This window comes from Megalopta genalis, unplaced genomic scaffold, assembly GCF_051020955.1.
Source record: "Megalopta genalis isolate 19385.01 unplaced genomic scaffold, iyMegGena1_principal scaffold0027, whole genome shotgun sequence".
Taxonomy (NCBI): domain Eukaryota; kingdom Metazoa; phylum Arthropoda; class Insecta; order Hymenoptera; family Halictidae; genus Megalopta; species Megalopta genalis.
This window is the reverse complement of record NW_027476097.1, coordinates 747,986-764,588: the sequence shown is the minus strand read 5'-3', so window position 1 is coordinate 764,588 and position 16,603 is coordinate 747,986. Positions and strand designations below refer to the sequence as shown.

General features: G+C 40.9%; 3 protein-coding genes across 3 annotated transcripts; 1 reads left to right on the top strand and 2 right to left on the bottom strand.

Annotated features, from left to right (window-relative positions):
* The first annotated feature begins 220 nt into the window (after positions 1-220).
* Positions 221-1,558, top strand: LOC143260982 (uncharacterized). Its single transcript, XM_076527621.1, has 4 exons — positions 221-320; positions 375-715; positions 1,003-1,131; positions 1,199-1,558. The coding sequence occupies exons 1-4, from the start codon at positions 221-223 to the stop codon at positions 1,556-1,558; spliced, it is 930 nt and encodes a 309-aa protein (XP_076383736.1).
* A 10,425-nt stretch (positions 1,559-11,983) lies between these two features.
* Positions 11,984-12,918, bottom strand: LOC143260986 (uncharacterized). Its single transcript, XM_076527625.1, has 2 exons — positions 12,810-12,918; positions 11,984-12,725 (listed from the first exon to the last, which is right to left on the bottom strand). Exons 1-2 carry the CDS (start codon positions 12,872-12,874, stop codon positions 12,095-12,097), a joined length of 696 nt encoding a protein of 231 aa, XP_076383740.1. The 5' UTR covers positions 12,875-12,918; the 3' UTR covers positions 11,984-12,094.
* Positions 12,919-13,103: 185 nt separating this feature from the next.
* On the bottom strand, positions 13,104-13,916 carry LOC143260981 (uncharacterized). Its single transcript, XM_076527620.1, has one exon. It carries the CDS (start codon positions 13,914-13,916, stop codon positions 13,104-13,106), a length of 813 nt encoding a protein of 270 aa, XP_076383735.1.
* Between the last annotated feature and the right edge of the window lie 2,687 nt (positions 13,917-16,603).

Sequence of the window (16,603 nt, the reverse complement as noted above, 5' to 3'; positions counted from 1 at the left end):
TTATCCGGTTTTTCTTTAACGATGCGGATAGAGAGAGATGTATTTTTTCTGCTTTATCGTTTTTGGAGAGAGATGTATTATAACGATGTGAGAGAAGTGCATGTATGCATGCTAATAAATAGGTTGCCGAAACACGACGTGCGTTAAACGGCTACCATACTGCGTGTACATTGTGACGACCAAGTTTTTTTTCAAGAGAAGTGCGTGTATATCTTTAAAGATGTTCGCGGTCGATTTTATTATAGACATGGATGGGTTTAGTATTGAAAAAAAATTTATTTGTAAAGAACTTGCCATTGTTAATGTTCATTCTGGTGAGAGTGAGTTATTTGAGTTTAAGCTAGATTATAATTATAATGATTTAACAATGCAAGATCGCAAAGGTGTATGGTACGTAACAAACTTCGTCCATGGAATACCATTTAAAAATTTTAGCGGTAAAATTAATTATCGGGGCGAGGATATCAAGTATATTATAAGAGAATTCACACGGTCATATAAAAACCCCATAATTGGGTATAAAGGGGGAAATATTGAACGGGATATTTTATTAAAAATTGGAATGAGATTAAGAAATCTGGAGGATTTTGGTTGCCCGAAATATGATATTTTAATAACCGACCCGTCATATGGGAAATACAATAGCCCGTGCAGGCTGCATTGCTGGATATCGAAGAGAAAATCAAGTAAAAAATATCATTGCTGTTTGAGCGAGGTTCGCGTTTTTAGAGAATGGCTGCTTAAATTAAAAGGTAATTTTTTCTTTTTATTTATTTATTTACAAAAATGATTTTCATTGTCTTTCTACTACATCTTCTTTTTAGAGAGGGAAGATGGATTATCAGCGTCGAAGGTGGTGACGTCAAACGACGAATAAAAAAATTTAATACAAAGTTTAAGCAAGAGGCGGTTTGCGATTACCATGAGAAGAGGTATGTGTAATAATTGTTATTTAAAAAATTAAAATTTATTTTTTAATAATGATTATTTTTTAATTAACAGGGTCTTCTTGAAGAGGAGGAGGAGGAGGAGGAGGAGGAGGAGGACGCGGAGGATTGCGATTGCAATCAACGGCTCAGTATCACTGTGCCCTCAGCGAGGAGCGCGTCCTTTGGAAGTAGTTCATGGAAGGTAACGTATTTTTTCCTTTTTTAGTTACTATTATTTCTTCATTTCCACGATACCTTTTTCTTTGCAGAAAGAGATAATGATGGACTATCGACGCGAGGAGGATAGACTTCGAAGTTTCGAATTCTGGCCAATTGAGTATATTCAGCCGGAGGAGCTTGCAGCCGCAGGATTTTACTATCTGGGGCAGGACGATTTTGTCGCATGTTTTGCATGCGACATCGAATTGCATCGGTGGCAACATAACGACAGGGCTATGTCGGAGCATCACTTCTGGTCCAGAAACTGCCCATATGTACTGGGGGAAAATTGTGGCAACGTGCCGATCGATGCTCATCCCACAATCATGTCGATATCATCATCATCAAGAAGCGGTGTGGACGAGTGCGGAATCTACGATTATACCATGGATGAGAAGAGGTATGTATAACAAATGTTATTTTAAAAGAAATTAAAATTTATTTTTTAATAATGATTTTTTAAATTAAGAGCGTCATCCTGAGGAGGAGGAGAAGGAGGAGGAGGAGAAGGAGGAGGAGGAGGAGGAGGAGGAGAAAGCTTGCGATTACCATCAACGCGACGCGTTGGCGAAAGAAGAAGAAGAAGATTATATATATATATATTGATGTCGATCATGTTTCAAAATTTTTAGTAAAAAAGATTGTAATAAAAAGGATTTATTTAACATATATTAATATACATTTTTTTAAAATATCCACAATCCTATCCAAAATTTCCCTAAAAATTATAGTTATTTCTTGCGAAAGAAGAGGAAGATTATATATATATATATATTGATGTCAATCATGTTTCAAAATTTTTAGTAAAAAAGATTGTAATAAAAAGGATTTATTTAACACATATTAATATACATTTTTTTAAAATACCCACAATCCTATCCAAAATTTCCCTAAAAATTATAGTTATTTCTTGCGAAAGAAGAGGAAGATTATATATATTGTTACGGATTACAACACTTCTCCCGCGTCGCGGCATTTTATTTACAATAGAGAACACGAACTATAATACAACTGAATTAGAATATGTTAGAGATCTTCGAATTAGATGGTGTTGATCGCTCGACGGTCCGATCCCGACTCCCCGATTGTCCGTTGATAAAACACCTCCGTGGCAACCCCTCTCTTCTATTTTTCTTTAAGGAGTTGCTCACAACAGGGCAGTTTCACATTACAGCGATTTGATTTGGACAAGTCGCCGTAACAATATATTGATGTCGATCATGTTTTAAAATTTGTAGTAAAAAGGATTTTAATAAAAGAATTTATTTAACATATATTAATATACATTTTTTTAAAATACCCACAATCCTATCCAAAATTTCCCTAAAAATTATAGTTATTTTCTTATTGTAGCTATTCGGTTAGCGGTTTGTTCAGGGGGGTGAAGAGAGAACATTTTTTATGATAGGGCATGTATATTTTTCAAAAAATCATATTAGTTTACAATATTATTTTTCGCATTTATATAATTTTTCTAACAATGCTCGTCAACGGGTTGTATTCCACGATGCAGTCGTGTATCATCAAGCAGTATGCAGCCGTCGAAGGTAGGACATCCTTTCGACATTCGAATTCGATTCGCACGTCGATGGTCGCATTTTTCAGCGCTTCGTTTTGTCGCGAGCAATCGATGACTACGAACGGTCCATACAGTAGAAAGTCGATTGTGTTCAATAACACCTCACCGTCGTTTTTTTCATAATAGGACTCTTGAAATTTCGCGTACATGTCGTAGAGCAACGCGTACTTATCCTTTTCGAAATCGATGTTCAAATCGTCGTAGGGATACATTTCCGAGTTCAAGTAAAGTCGAATATTAGATAAGAAGCAGGAATCGAATTGGGTAGCGTTTTTCTTTAAATCATTTTTCCTTTCGGTTTGTAACGCGAATATCACGTATCGCGGTTTTTCCATTTGCGGAGCCGTTTTTATCGCCCACGTGTGCTTCGTGGTTGTTTGCAGCATCGGATATTCGTACAGTTCCCACGAACGGAAACTCATGCTGATCGATCTTTCGCTCTCAAGAATACGCAGCATCGACAACTTGTGTATTTCATCCAAAGCGACGTGTGGCATTCTCCATTGAATTTTATACAAATCCAGGACAGGTTTCACATTGTCGGACCAGCTTCGTAGCGCGTTAGCGTCGTTGCGCGCGCGAATCAAAATCAATTCGTGCCGAGCATTTATTACAACGCGTTTGTAATCTTCGCAGAAGCCTAGCAATGTGTTCATAGGCACGCAAAAGTTGAAATTTCGAAAATTCGTAGGCGTTGCGATGAGATTTTCCCTCCGTTGATCATCGTTCCTGTACATCCAGCCTGCGTTGGACAGCGCGTTGTTCTTCGTAATGTTCAGACTCGCATAATTCTTCAAGGTCGTCGTTGTACCGGGATTTCTGGACCGATCGATTTCCACTCCGTTCAGTTCGTAACGTATCTCGTCGAACATAAACGCCACCGCATTGTTGTCTAGAGCTACCGTGTCGTTTGCCAATCCTCCCGGTAGGCTGAGTCTTCCCTCCACGTATAGGAAGCTTTTACACGGAAGAGTGTACAAGTCTTGATGTTGAATGGGTATTCTTATCTCATCGCTGTTTCCAAACGTAGTGTTGGCGTACGGATTGTAGGTGTGCAGTTCGATCTTAGTTATTCGATTGTCGAAGATCGGTGCTTCGGAGATGTTCAAAATGTCGTACGACATGATGCGAGGGCGTGCGATTACTTGTTGACGACAAATCCCAAAGATTGTAGATATTTAACGTTTCGTGCAGTTAATTTCCTCGTCTTATTCTCCTTATTACTATTGTTATTATTATTATTATTATTTTGGAACGATACACCGTCTTTGAAGCTTGGCGTATTATTGTGAATTAGCATGACGTTTCTTTACCGAGGTTATGAGATGGTTCGACGAACGTGCAATCGTATCGTGATTTCTTCGTTTCGAAAATCAATTAAACGTCCCGACTGGTCCACAATGCGAATCGTTAAATCATCCATTGACCGTGTGACGATCGGAAGGTAAATGACTCGTGCCGGCGTTTCCGATATTTTATACCCTGGCGACACGTTGGGCGCGAATTCGTGTATCGTGTGAACCAGTTTCCCGTTATCGTACGAACCGGTGGTTACGTTGCATTCTATTCGAATAATATTCGTATTAATGATATTCACGGGGGTGTCCGATATATGCCATGTGTTTGGCGATAAAACACGATTCATAGAGAATCCTAGAATAGGGCCCACGTTATTAGGCTTTGTAAAATTTATCTTATATGCGCTTTTAATTTCGCTTTTCATAGTATTGTTGTTCGCTCGCAAGATCAGCGGGTATTCCGGATCGTTCTTATCTTTGGCTGCAGGATACCGCATGCTTATCTCGCGCCTCAAGTAAGCGTTGATCGCCTCCAGTTCGTACGAACCATCTGGGATGCTTATCTCTTCATCTTTGTCGTCGAAATAAAATTTATTGTTTCCAATATTCGAACTGATGTTTGGTATTGTGTAATAAGTTTGCAAATCGAGCAGACCCAGTTCGTAGTTGGCATTGCTCAGATCTATAGGCGGGAAGTACTTGGACGATAAGACGCTACTTCTTCCCGATAACGTGAACGTGTAGGACATTCTTGCAGCGGCGGTAGAATGATTAAAAATGCTATGTCAGAGATTCTCGCAAAAATTTTACGCACAATTGTCCACATACGCTTTCGTTGTAATTTTGATAATTCTTGCGATTGTATGAGATTACCACGTTCGGTCCGAAGTATCGAATTAATTCGATTGGTGGTTGAAGATTTCCAAAACTATCGAAGTAGCTGATTCGCGACTTCTGCTTTATATATGCAACCCAGTGTGTTCCTGGACCATGACTGCTATCCAGATTGACTATTCCTCGTTCATTTATCCATATTTTATTGGGCAATGCATCGAGCATGAAAACTCCGCGAAAATGTGGTAATTTTCTACAGGCAATTTTCAATTCAAGATCCGTCGTTGAGTTATCTACTTTTTTTCGTTTCGTCTTCCTTTTTTTTTTTCTTTATTCCTTTCCCACGCTTGTATGGTGCAAGATACACTCCACGACCCTCCATGGCACGATTGTGTCGTTCCAATTCTTCCAATTGTTTCTTCGCAGCTTTCGCCTCGTTTATCGTTTTAGCCACTGCAGCAGCACCGCCTGACAATGCTCCCAAAGCTCCCAAAGCAGGAAACAGCAGCGGTAGAAAACCACCTCGTTTGGCAATTGGTAGAATTCTTCCAATATTGTAGCTACTGTAGTTCTTCTTCTTCTTCTTCCCCTTAACCGCTCGTCGACCCTTCTTCCTTATCAGACCCATACCTAATCTTGTCAGGGAATGTCTTTTACCAGTCCGTAACGGTATACAGAGCTGTTTATACCAGTCTGTAGCGGTATACGGAGCTGTTTATACCAGTCTGTAGCGGTATACGGAGCTGTTTATACCAGTCTGTAGCGGTATACAGAGCTGTTTATACCAGTCTGTAGCGGTATACAGAGCTGTTTCTTACCAGTCTGTAGCGGTATACAGAGCTGTTTCTTACCAGTCTGTAGCGGTATATGAAGCTGTTATGTCAAAAATTCTTTGTTTGATAATGAACAAAAAAAAAATGTACGTGCGTTAGTTACATGGAGATGTGCTCTATCATTTGAATACGAGAAGACTGATATCTATGATGCTCGAGTTCTCGTATAAATACCTTATCGTTCGAGAAGAAAATTTAGCATAACAAAAGACAGTCGAGAGAGAGCATGCGTTTCGTACGACAGTCCTTGAATATCCGGGTTCCGACCTACCGCACGTTCGACGACCATGACGAGATAATTCGGAAGCATGGGCCATTGCTACCGAGTACTATACGATGCGTGATAAGCGGCCCGTCAGGATGTGGTAAAACGAACGTCATGATTAGCCTGTTGGAAAGTTCGAATGGACTGCGATTCGCAAATGTGTATGTGTATTCGAAATCGTTACGTCAACCAAAATATCAATACTTGAACAACTTGTTCTCGCACGTGGGCAAGGACGTAGGTTACTTTGCCTATTCGGACAACGCGGACGTGATTCCCCCGGCGGATGCTCGACCGAATTCGATATTTATCTTCGACGACGTTGCTTGTGATGAACAGGACGTTATGAGAGAATATTTCGCGATGGGCAGACATTCGCACGTCGATTGTTTCTATCTGTCGCAATCATACGCGAGAATACCTAAACATTTGATTCGCGACAATGCCAATCTATTGATTCTATTCAATCAAGATGCCATGAATCTGCGACACGTTCATCAGGATCATGTGAATACCGATATGTCGTTCGAAAGTTTCAACGCAGTTTGTTCAAGGTGTTGGCGAAACAAATATGAATTCCTTGTAATCGACAAAGACAGCCCTGTGAACCGAGGACGTTACAGACGCGGATTTAACGAATTCGTCGTGCTGTGATCCAGCTCATTTGGACGGTAAGAGGTGTCGGTGTCACATCGTGCTCCCACTCGATATGCGTCCGTCAAAGAAAAACCTGCGAGCTGCCATCGTTAAGGAAATAGCTAAGACCAGTGACGTCATACGTAAAAAGAGTTTAGCCTTGAAAGTTGGGAAAATGGATGTACAGTCTAACATTGAGACGAATTTACGTCCGATCGTGGAACCGTTGAAACAGCTGGTTCAAAATACAGCTACGGAAGCGAAAGATAATACATCAAATGCTGACCGATCGTTGGATTTGCAAACACAGCAGTCGCTGTTCTCTGTGAAGAAGAAGAAGAAGAAAGTGGAGAGAGAATTTATTAAGAAAAAGAGGACACACGATGAAGCGGCATTAACTCCAAGGATGCATTTGAAAAAGAAGAAGAATAAAGTATATTCCCCCATCGGTGTCAGCGATGACGCCGACTATGTTGACGACGACGACGACGACGACGACGATGATGCGAACACCAATATGGTGCTCGAACCAACACCTTCAATGCATCGGGAGGTAGCTTTCGAATCATCTCCAACGGCTGCAACATCGCTGGAATCATCGGTGCGAAATATTTTGAGAAGCCCTGAAAAGCATCGCGACGAATACGAGCATTTGTTCAGTAATCTTGGACCTTTAGCGAGCGAATACTTGAGAAATTTCTTTAGCGGGCCGCCGAAAAGTCAGGACAATGTGTACGGAGTGTATTTTCATAATAACAAACTGATGCTTGGAAACGTTGCGTTCGACGTGGAAAGCAACGATGATATTGTTATTAATAAAATTAGGTACAGAGGAACTCCAGGTCTCTACGAATTGATATTCAAAAGAATACCCAACGAGAACCTGTACACCGAGAATGATAAGGAAATTTATAGAAACATTCTCATCGCTACGCATGCGCACCGACGTGGTAATCAGATAATGGGAAACAAGGGCTACAAGTACAAAACTATTATAGGACCACTGTTCTCAGCGTTACGTGGAAAAGGTATAAATATTCCAACGACGATGATGCGTGTAACCAACAATCCGGTCGATTATGTGCATTGGGATGACCCAAATGAGCTGGTAGATCGTCTGAAATTGTTGATTGCATCGAAAAATGCTGGTCATACCAACCACAACAATGAAATAACATCCATAATCGAAGAACTTCGCGAAGCTGGATTGATTATAAATTAAATTGCTCGAATACTTATTACGTTAGTGACGAATGAAATGCCTGTTCGTAAATTTATCAAATGGTTCGATAAAATGAGTATCCGTTGGAATTGCTGCGAAACCAATCAAACGTTATCCGTAGATGAAAATTGGGAGGACAGATTTAAAAATATTGAGTTCAGACTCGACGACATTTGTCGACAAATACAACAGATCGAGCAACAGCAAGATCTACTCGAGTTGTTGGTGTTAAAGAAGAAGAAGAAGAAGAAGAACAACAAAGGAGAAGAAAACAACTAAACCGAGAAACGAAAAAAATGTCTATTAATAAATTTGGTACGTTGTATAAACATAGTACGCCCGAGTCGAAAGTACTGGCAGATATTTCAACTTTCTATTCGATATGTAAAAATTATGTACACGACAATGCCATATGCGCGATCGGCAATTTGTACGATGCGCGAGGCGCTAAGATCGCTCGTGTTGCAAATCCTACGACGAACGATGACGCAGCCACCAAACTGTACGTCGATCGCGTTTCAAAGATAGGCGACGATACTGTCACGTCATCGCTTCACGAGTACATGCAGAATAATACGATGTGCTTCTCAACGGAATCGTACACAGCTCGAAACAAGAGGATCAAACATTTGGCGGAACCGCTTCAAAACGATGACGCGGCCACTAGATCGTACGTTGACGATGTATCGAAAAGAGGCGACGACGAGCTTCGTAGAAAAATAACAGCTAACGAAAAAATGACGAAGGGTGTCGAACAGGCCGGTGTAAAATACAAGTCCGAACTCGTGGGTAAAATAACGGCTAACGAAAAGTTGGCGAAGGATGCCAAACAGGCTAGCGAGAAGTGCAAGTCCGAACTCGTGGGTAAAATAACGGCTAACGAAAAGTTGGCGAAGGATGTCAAACAGGCTAGCGAGAAGTGCAAGTCCGAACTCATGGATAAAATAACGGCTAACGAAAAGTTGGCGAAGGATGCCAAACAGACTAGCCTAAAATGTAAGTCCGAACTCGTGGGTAAAATAACGGCTAGCGAAAAGTTGGCGAAGGATGCTAAACAGACTAGTGCGAAGTGGAAATCCGAACTCGTGGGTAAAATAACGGCTAACGAAAAGTTGGCGAAGGATGCCAAACAGACTAGCCTAAAATGCAAGTCCGAACTCGTGGATAAAATAACGGCTAGCGAAAAGTTGGCGAAGGATGTCAAAGAGACTAGTGCGAAATGGAAATCCGAACTCGTGGGTAAAATAACGGCTAACGAAAAGTTGGCGAAGGATGTCAAAGAGACTAGTGCGAAATGGAAATCCGAACTCGTGGGTAAAATAACGGCTAACGAAAAGTTGGCGAAGGATGTCAAAGAGACTAGTGCGAAATGGAAATCCGAACTCATGGATAAAATAACGGCTAACGAGAAACTAACGAAAGATATACAGCAGACTAATGAGAAATGGAGGAATAAAGTGCTGACTAAAATATATAATTTTCAATACGACAGTGATCAGAAAATTAAATCAATTGATTCAGATAACGATGAAATTAATGTGAAAATTGATAACGTATTTTCGGTATTGGAGCAAAAGGTTGAAGCGTTAAAACAGAATATGAAAGATGAAACGGACAGCTCAATCGGTAACCAACTAAAAATCTTTGAGGAAAGTTTTCGTGGTAAAATGGAGACATTAGTTGCCGAGGAATTCTTCAAGGTTATGCCACGCTCATATAAATAAAATGCTTTTGCGACGATTGCATCATTTTTGCTAGTGATTACGGTGGTAAAACATCGATTGTCGAAAGAAATTGGAGCAGTAGCAGCAGCAGCAGCAACGATGCGTAACAGCAGCAGCAGCAAGAAATCATCGTCTCGTGATTCGCTAAAGCAGGCTATCCAAGACATCGTGGCGAATATAGACACGAAACATGAACATCACAAGGACAATTCAATGAACACGAATTATTTCAATAGATTTATGTTCGATCTGATAAATACGATAAGAAAATACGTTCTACACGTATCGGACGAGAATGACGAGTTCGATGCATTGGGTCTACCTATAGAAAGTATAAAAGTTCCTATTAACACCAACGACGCTGCAACGAAGAAGTATGTCGACAACGTTATCAACGAGAGGGCGGTAATTTTGAACAGTGACAACGAATTTTTCGATGCAAAATCTCGAATTATTCGATATTTGGCAACTCCGGTTTTCGCCAGCGACTCGGCAACAAAAAGTTACGTCGACGACGCGATCGATTCGTTGAAAAAAACATTTACGTACGACCTGTATGAAACTATCGACGATGTTCACTCGATGAAACGCGCGATCGAAATTCTCCAAAAATTCGTGACAAACGACGAATCCAATCACGAGAATCTGAAGAAACACGTTGAGTCGTGCATCGAGCAGAATAACAAAAATATCGATGAAAAGCTACGTCAAAGATTTGTCGAGCTGGAGGATAAGTTGTTCGAAACAACGAAAGCTGAGGGTATCGTGGATCGAGAAAAATTGAATGCCGTTGTGAAATTTGCCGGCAACATCGAGCACAAACTTGCAAGTGTGGAACACAAAGTTAACAGCAACTGGCCGAAAAAGATTGATAACCTTGAAAATCAAATATTAAATAAAATCCACAACTTGGAGGAACTTACGAGCACTGGCAAAGCGAATCAGGGAAAGTTGGCGCAACTTGAATTACTCGTAGACGAACTGCAAAAGAAAGTTACAGTAGGCGGTTTTGAAACTGGCAAGGAATTGGATGACAGGTTCGAAAGGCTTAATACTGCTATGTACAAGAGATTACTCGAGCTGACTGGAGAGGGGAACATAGTCGCGAAATTCGAACAGTTACATAAATCTTTATTAGAGAAATTTACCGAAATATACGGACAAATGCGACGTATCGAAGAACAGCAGCAACACAGTGTGCGCGTCGCTTTCGAGGAATTGGATTCTCGTATGAGACTTCGTTTCAGAGACTTGTTGACTGTAGCGGTAGCAGCAACCACAGAAGAGATTCCGATAATGCAAAAAGCGTCAATAGCTGAAAAGTCCATCGATAACGCAAAAGAGGACGCGACAGCGGTCGAGAAGACTTCGAGAACGCAAGGATAATTAAATTAGCGTATCTTAATTTCAAGCGACCGCAGATTCATCGATAACGCAAAAGAGAGCGCGGCAGCGGTCAACGCAAGGATAACTAAATTAGCGTATCTTAATTTCGAGCGACCGCAGACTGATAAGGTGAAATCATGAGCGGCGACAAAGTGAACTTGGTGAATGAACTGCATGCTCCGGCGAGACGTTACTTCCGGCGGAGGCGAGTGGTTACGCGAGGACTCGACGATCTCTGGCAAGCTGATATCGTTGAAGTTCAACCGTACGCAAGAGAGAATCGAGCACATCGATATATTCTTACGATAATCGATACATTCAGCAAGTATGCCTGGGCCGTTCCTTTAAAAAGCAAAAATGCTGACGATGTGTGCAAAGCTTTCGCGTCGGTGTTGAAAAAAGATGGTCGAATACCGAACAATTTGCAAACCGATATGGGGAAAGAATTCTACAATAAAGATTTTCAAGAATATCTGAAGAAACGTAACATCAACCACTATTCCACATTCAGCACTATGAAAGCGTCCATAGTCGAACGATTCAATCGTACATTGAAGAACAACATGTGGAAATTTTTCTCGTTGAGCGGAAAATATCGTTGGATCGACGAGCTATCCACGTTGATTAAGGACTACAATAATCAAAAACATCGCACCATTCGTATGCGACCTGCAAACGTGAATCGTAAAAATGAGAAACATCTTTTATCTACCGTATACAGCAACGTCAAGATCGCCGGTCCTGCGAATTCAAAGTTGGCGACTATGTGCGTATCAGCAAGTTCAAAACCGTATTCGACAAAGGATACACGCCGAACTGGTCAACGGAAGTATTTAAGATCGCGACGGTGAAACGAACGAACCCCGTCACGTACCTTTTGGTTGATTTGCAGAACAAACCTATCGCTGGAGGATTTTACGAATACGAGATACGCGCTACCAAATATGCCGACGTGTATTTAGTAGAAAAAGTATTGCGTCGAAAAGGAAATGAAATATATGTGAAATGGTTGGGGCTGGATTCGTCACATAACTCTTGGATAAAGAAATCATCTGTACTTTAATTGTATAATGTAATGTTTATTTTTGTTTCTCTAATAAACATGAAAAAATACATAAATGCTTTTTACATTAATACTAATTAATTCCCCCCCCCACATGCACACAATTTCAACGATTCGCTTTCGATACGATTAGATCTAAACATAAAGCTAACAATTCGCAATCGATCAGACAATTTCGTTCGAACAATTCGTTTGTAAAAATTACGGTCGCATAATTCTGCTCGTTATTGGAGTTTTTTACAATGTCAACGAGCTTCGCGAATCTATCCTGAATTTCTGGAATATTTTCTAATAACCATGAATACATATGATCCATACATAACTCTAATTTGTACAAATTATCCATCGTCTCTTTCGTAACATAAATCGATGCTTGAGAATCGAACAACTTGATTAGACTCATTCCATTAAAATTAACAATTTGTAACGATAAAGTCTCATCAATTTGTTTTTCCTTCTTGTCCGCGTCGAAGTAATTGTGAATATAATCTCTAGTTTTCACCAGCAGTTTCCACGTAGCCATTGAAAAAGAAATCTCTGTTCCACGATTGTCCCCCAAGACAAACTCGACGCGCAAATTTTCATCCACGCGTACACAAATTTCAAGGAACTTGAAATAATTGCCGGCTATGGAGTATCTTCTACCCAAGATTCGCGCGTTGCGCGGTATCTGCAACTGTTTCTGCTGCGATTGGGGTTGCGACTGTTGAAACGACCGTTTCATCGAAATGGAGTATCTATAAAAGAAATAACATACAATTTTTTTTTTTCTTCTTTCATAAAAGGAACATTTTATTCCCTTCAAACTTTCTTTTACTTACCCATAATTTTTATAATCGTTGTGAGATCCATTTTTATGTAAAAAATTATTGATTTGATTTGACATTGTGAATATTATAATACTGAAGAACAACTGCGCTATAAGAAAGTAATCTGTAGAACGCACTACTCGCTGTACGCAATGTCAAAAGCTTATATATACAATTCCCCTACCATTTTTCCCCCCTTCTTACACGCAAGATAACAATACAAGGAGCGTATACGCCCCTTTTCCGCTTACAAATAAAAGTGAACACGCGCGCGCGCGCAACACGAGATTCGAAACATCGATGAAATTATATAACCGCTTTTATTTTTTCTAACTCCCCCCACTCCCTCTCCCTCCTGCCTCCCCCTTTCGCGATTTTATAATGTCCCCAAGGAAGGGTTTCGATCGAATTGTTTAAAATGTATCGTTTATCATCGTATGGACTCAATGCTAATTTACTCTGTGATACTGAATACACTTGATGTTGTACAGACATTATCAATTTAACGCAAACTGATTTTTCTAAATGATCGTGAAGGCATGCTAAATAGTCGTCGAAAGTTATATTTTTAATCGTCACGTTAGTCTTAATTCCTTTAATCTTTTTTACATCGTCTTTGTCTTGTACTCGAATAGCATACATTTTCGAGCGAAGACCCACAAACTCCGTCATGATTTTACCTCCGTTCTCGTCCTTCATTAATCCTAATACTTTATTATTCGCGATCGGAACGCCGTACACGTTATTTCTGTCATAATTGCAAGTATCGTATCGGTGAATGTCACGTTTTATCATCTCGTACGCGTCGTCGCAAATAATCTGATAAATTAAACTGTCCGTGTCCGTGTACAAAATCCTGCATCTTTCTTGAAAATTTGGAAGCATGTAGCCATAATGAAAATCATACAAATGTAATTTAGATATGTCCAACACTGACATGCCTATGTAAATAGGTTTATAAAATTTAATAGAAAGCTGCTTCATTTGAACTGCGACAAAATCCTCGGAGAATACAGTACAGCTATGGAAATTTGGTCGAGCTATTAAACGTCCAGCCCCGTATCGACCGCTCCATCGCGAGAGCAACTTTACGTTTACATGATTTCGAACGTTTTCCATCGTTTTTCCAAACACTGCATTGTTCATCAGTTTGAACAGATTCTTCGAGAAGTCATTGTTTGCGTTGGCGCGCAACCTCGTATTTAAATCTATGTAACGGCGTAACCAACATGATTGTTCAAACTTCAGTATCCGATGAATTTTCTTTAATTTTAAATTATACCTCAAACATTGCTGGAGGTATCGATAATGGAGAACGTAACGATTCTTATCGCTAAGCGTTGTCAACAGTTTCTTTTGCAACGTCCCAACCTCGTGAATCGGGCAAAATGGAAGATCCGCGTGAGCATCATGAATTTCCTGAGGATACTCTAAGTCGACCTCTAAAATGTACCCGACGGGGCTGTCGATCGGCACGGAATCGATGTTGAAATTACTCGTATCGTCAACCCATTGGAAACCCCTGTGCGGCAAAGGCTGCGACATGGCCCAGCCATACAAATTATTAACATCGAAATACATCAGATAGCTGGACGGTTCGGCCGAATCGTACGTCGACATATACTTGTTATTCGCGCGCGCGTAACGATGCGAACATTGACTCAACCCACCACGTATTCCCCGCTCCACGAACAAAAGCATGTCAACGTCGGTGAACAATTCCAACTCGATCTTCGTCAATTTTAGCATCTCGTCCCACGCGAAACCAGGCAACGTATAATAGTGTGCTGGATCGAGTTTATAATTCTCGAGCGACTTTTCGCGAAAATTTTCAAACACGTCGGCCAACAACAACACATCCAATTTCAAGTACAAGTCGCTGTACTGTCCTAACGTTTGTATACCGAAACGTGACCAAACTTCGTTCGCGTGACAATAGTCGACGTCGGATATCTCGCTGTCGCATAACTGATTATAAAATGCTTCGCGCGGTGGTAAACAAGTGTCGCTTAATTTGTCATAGGTCGATACATAGTCGTATGGGAAAACGCCTTTCCTGGTTAGAAGATGAAAATCATCGTTCGAAAGACGATTGAATTGGCTCCTCACGATATGCAAGTCGCTCTTGTCCAAGTACGACGACAACTTGTCCAGACTCGAATTCAAGAATTTGAACGAATCGATGAATCGAAACTTTATGCACTTCTTCCACGATTTTTTGATCGCATCATTATTCCTCTTACTGTGTTTCGTGAAAGAAATGTACTTCTCTTTCGTCAGCGGTAACGCGTCTATTTTACCTTCAAACGCGTTTGCCAATTCATTGATGAAAAAGTGTGCGTCGTAGCCGGACAAATTGTGAAAAACCACCGGTATCACGTACGAGGATTGATAGCTCAGATTGCAACGGCTGTGCGCCGGACCCCGATACGCACCTGTGAAATGACAATGATCATGCACTCGCACGTCGTCATTACCGAGTGGTTCTTCGCACACGTGACAATACGTGGCGGTACGAAAAGTTGAGATTTGCGCGGCGGTCAACGGAGCCATTGGAACCGTTCGATCAAACACCGGCTGCAATTTACAGCTCAACTCGTGCAACTTCGATGCAAACCATGTGATACAACCTTTCTCATCACGATAAGCCTGATACTCGCTCAACGAACTGTCGTATCGACAATGGAGGTAGTAGCCTACGCTAAAGGCATGGTGATGTTGATATCTACAGTAAGCTCCATGACCTTGATCTTCCTGTTTCTCCAGCAGGCATTCCAAGTCTGCGTAGATAACGAACGGTGTCGGTTCCTTGTACGCATAATTCTTGAACTTCAGCCATTTATCGTCTTCCGTCGGAAGTTTCAAAGCACATTCGTTCATTCGACTGCAGTCGATCTCGTGAATGCTCAATTTTTCCTGCGATTTGAAATACTGTAGACACCTGACAAAAAAACATAATTTTTTATTTTAATTTTTCTCGCCCACCACCACCACCACCACCATCACCATCATCCAGAAGAAAGAAAAAAAATTTACATGTGTGGATCTTACCGATCGCAAATATGCTTATTGTGCTGCGTGCTGATCTGAGATGAAACCAGACGAGATAAATTCCTAATACACAGATAATGATTGCGCAAGTTTTCGTAGTCGTGTATGAGCAGCAAATTTACATGTTTCTCCCGCTTCCTTGAGGTCAAATGCAACGTCCGACATCTTTCTTGTTCCCCTCCCCACTCGAACACGTTCACGGAAACGTCGTTCGCTTTTTCGAACTTTGGTATGTCCTTGAACAACATCGGCAATTGGAATCCCTCGGTGTGGAGCACATCGCTGTAATGCGGATAGGATGATGTGCGATTCAAATTATTTTTAGCTGGATATAGGCTTGCCACCACTGCCCAATAGAAACATGCATTATCGTCGTCACTGTACACATTGAGGACTGCTTTCTTTAATTGCACTGTTCGAGGCACGGATACCTGACAACCTGCTTGTAACGGTTGATATTTGTTGGAATTCACCATCAAATGCAGGATCTTCGATAACGCCCATCCACTGTCTCGTTCTTGAAACTCTTCTATCGATGTCAAAAGCGTTGGTACAACATCTTTCGCATACCAGCGACGTAGATTCGACGAATGAAAGAGCGCGACGTTTCGCGTGCTAAAACTTTTCACCGAAACCTCGTCGCGCAGCACAAATTCCGCCTCCAATACTACGTTCACTTTTAACGACAAATGAACGTTCAAAAGTTCTGTAATACGATTCGTAACTATTCGCTTCGCGTGTTGCAAGAAATGACG

Bases quoted from the DNA above. Each gene is read 5' to 3' on its own strand.
- LOC143260986 (XM_076527625.1), bottom strand. From the start codon at position 12,874: ATGTCAAATCAAATCAATAATTTTTTACATAAAAATGGATCTCACAAC. The intron at 12,726-12,809 runs GTAAGTAAAAGA...TTTCTTTTATAG, and splicing joins AACGATTATAAAAATTATGG to ATACTCCATTTCGATGAAAC.
- LOC143260982 (XM_076527621.1), top strand. From the start codon at position 221: ATGTTCGCGGTCGATTTTATTATAGACATGGATGGGTTTAGTATTGAA. The intron at 716-1,002 runs GTTCGCGTTTTT...TTTAATTAACAG, and splicing joins ATCATTGCTGTTTGAGCGAG to GGTCTTCTTGAAGAGGAGGA. The intron at 1,132-1,198 runs GTAACGTATTTT...TTTTCTTTGCAG, and splicing joins TTGGAAGTAGTTCATGGAAG to AAAGAGATAATGATGGACTA.
- LOC143260981 (XM_076527620.1), bottom strand. From the start codon at position 13,916: ATGGAAAACGTTCGAAATCATGTAAACGTAAAGTTGCTCTCGCGATGG.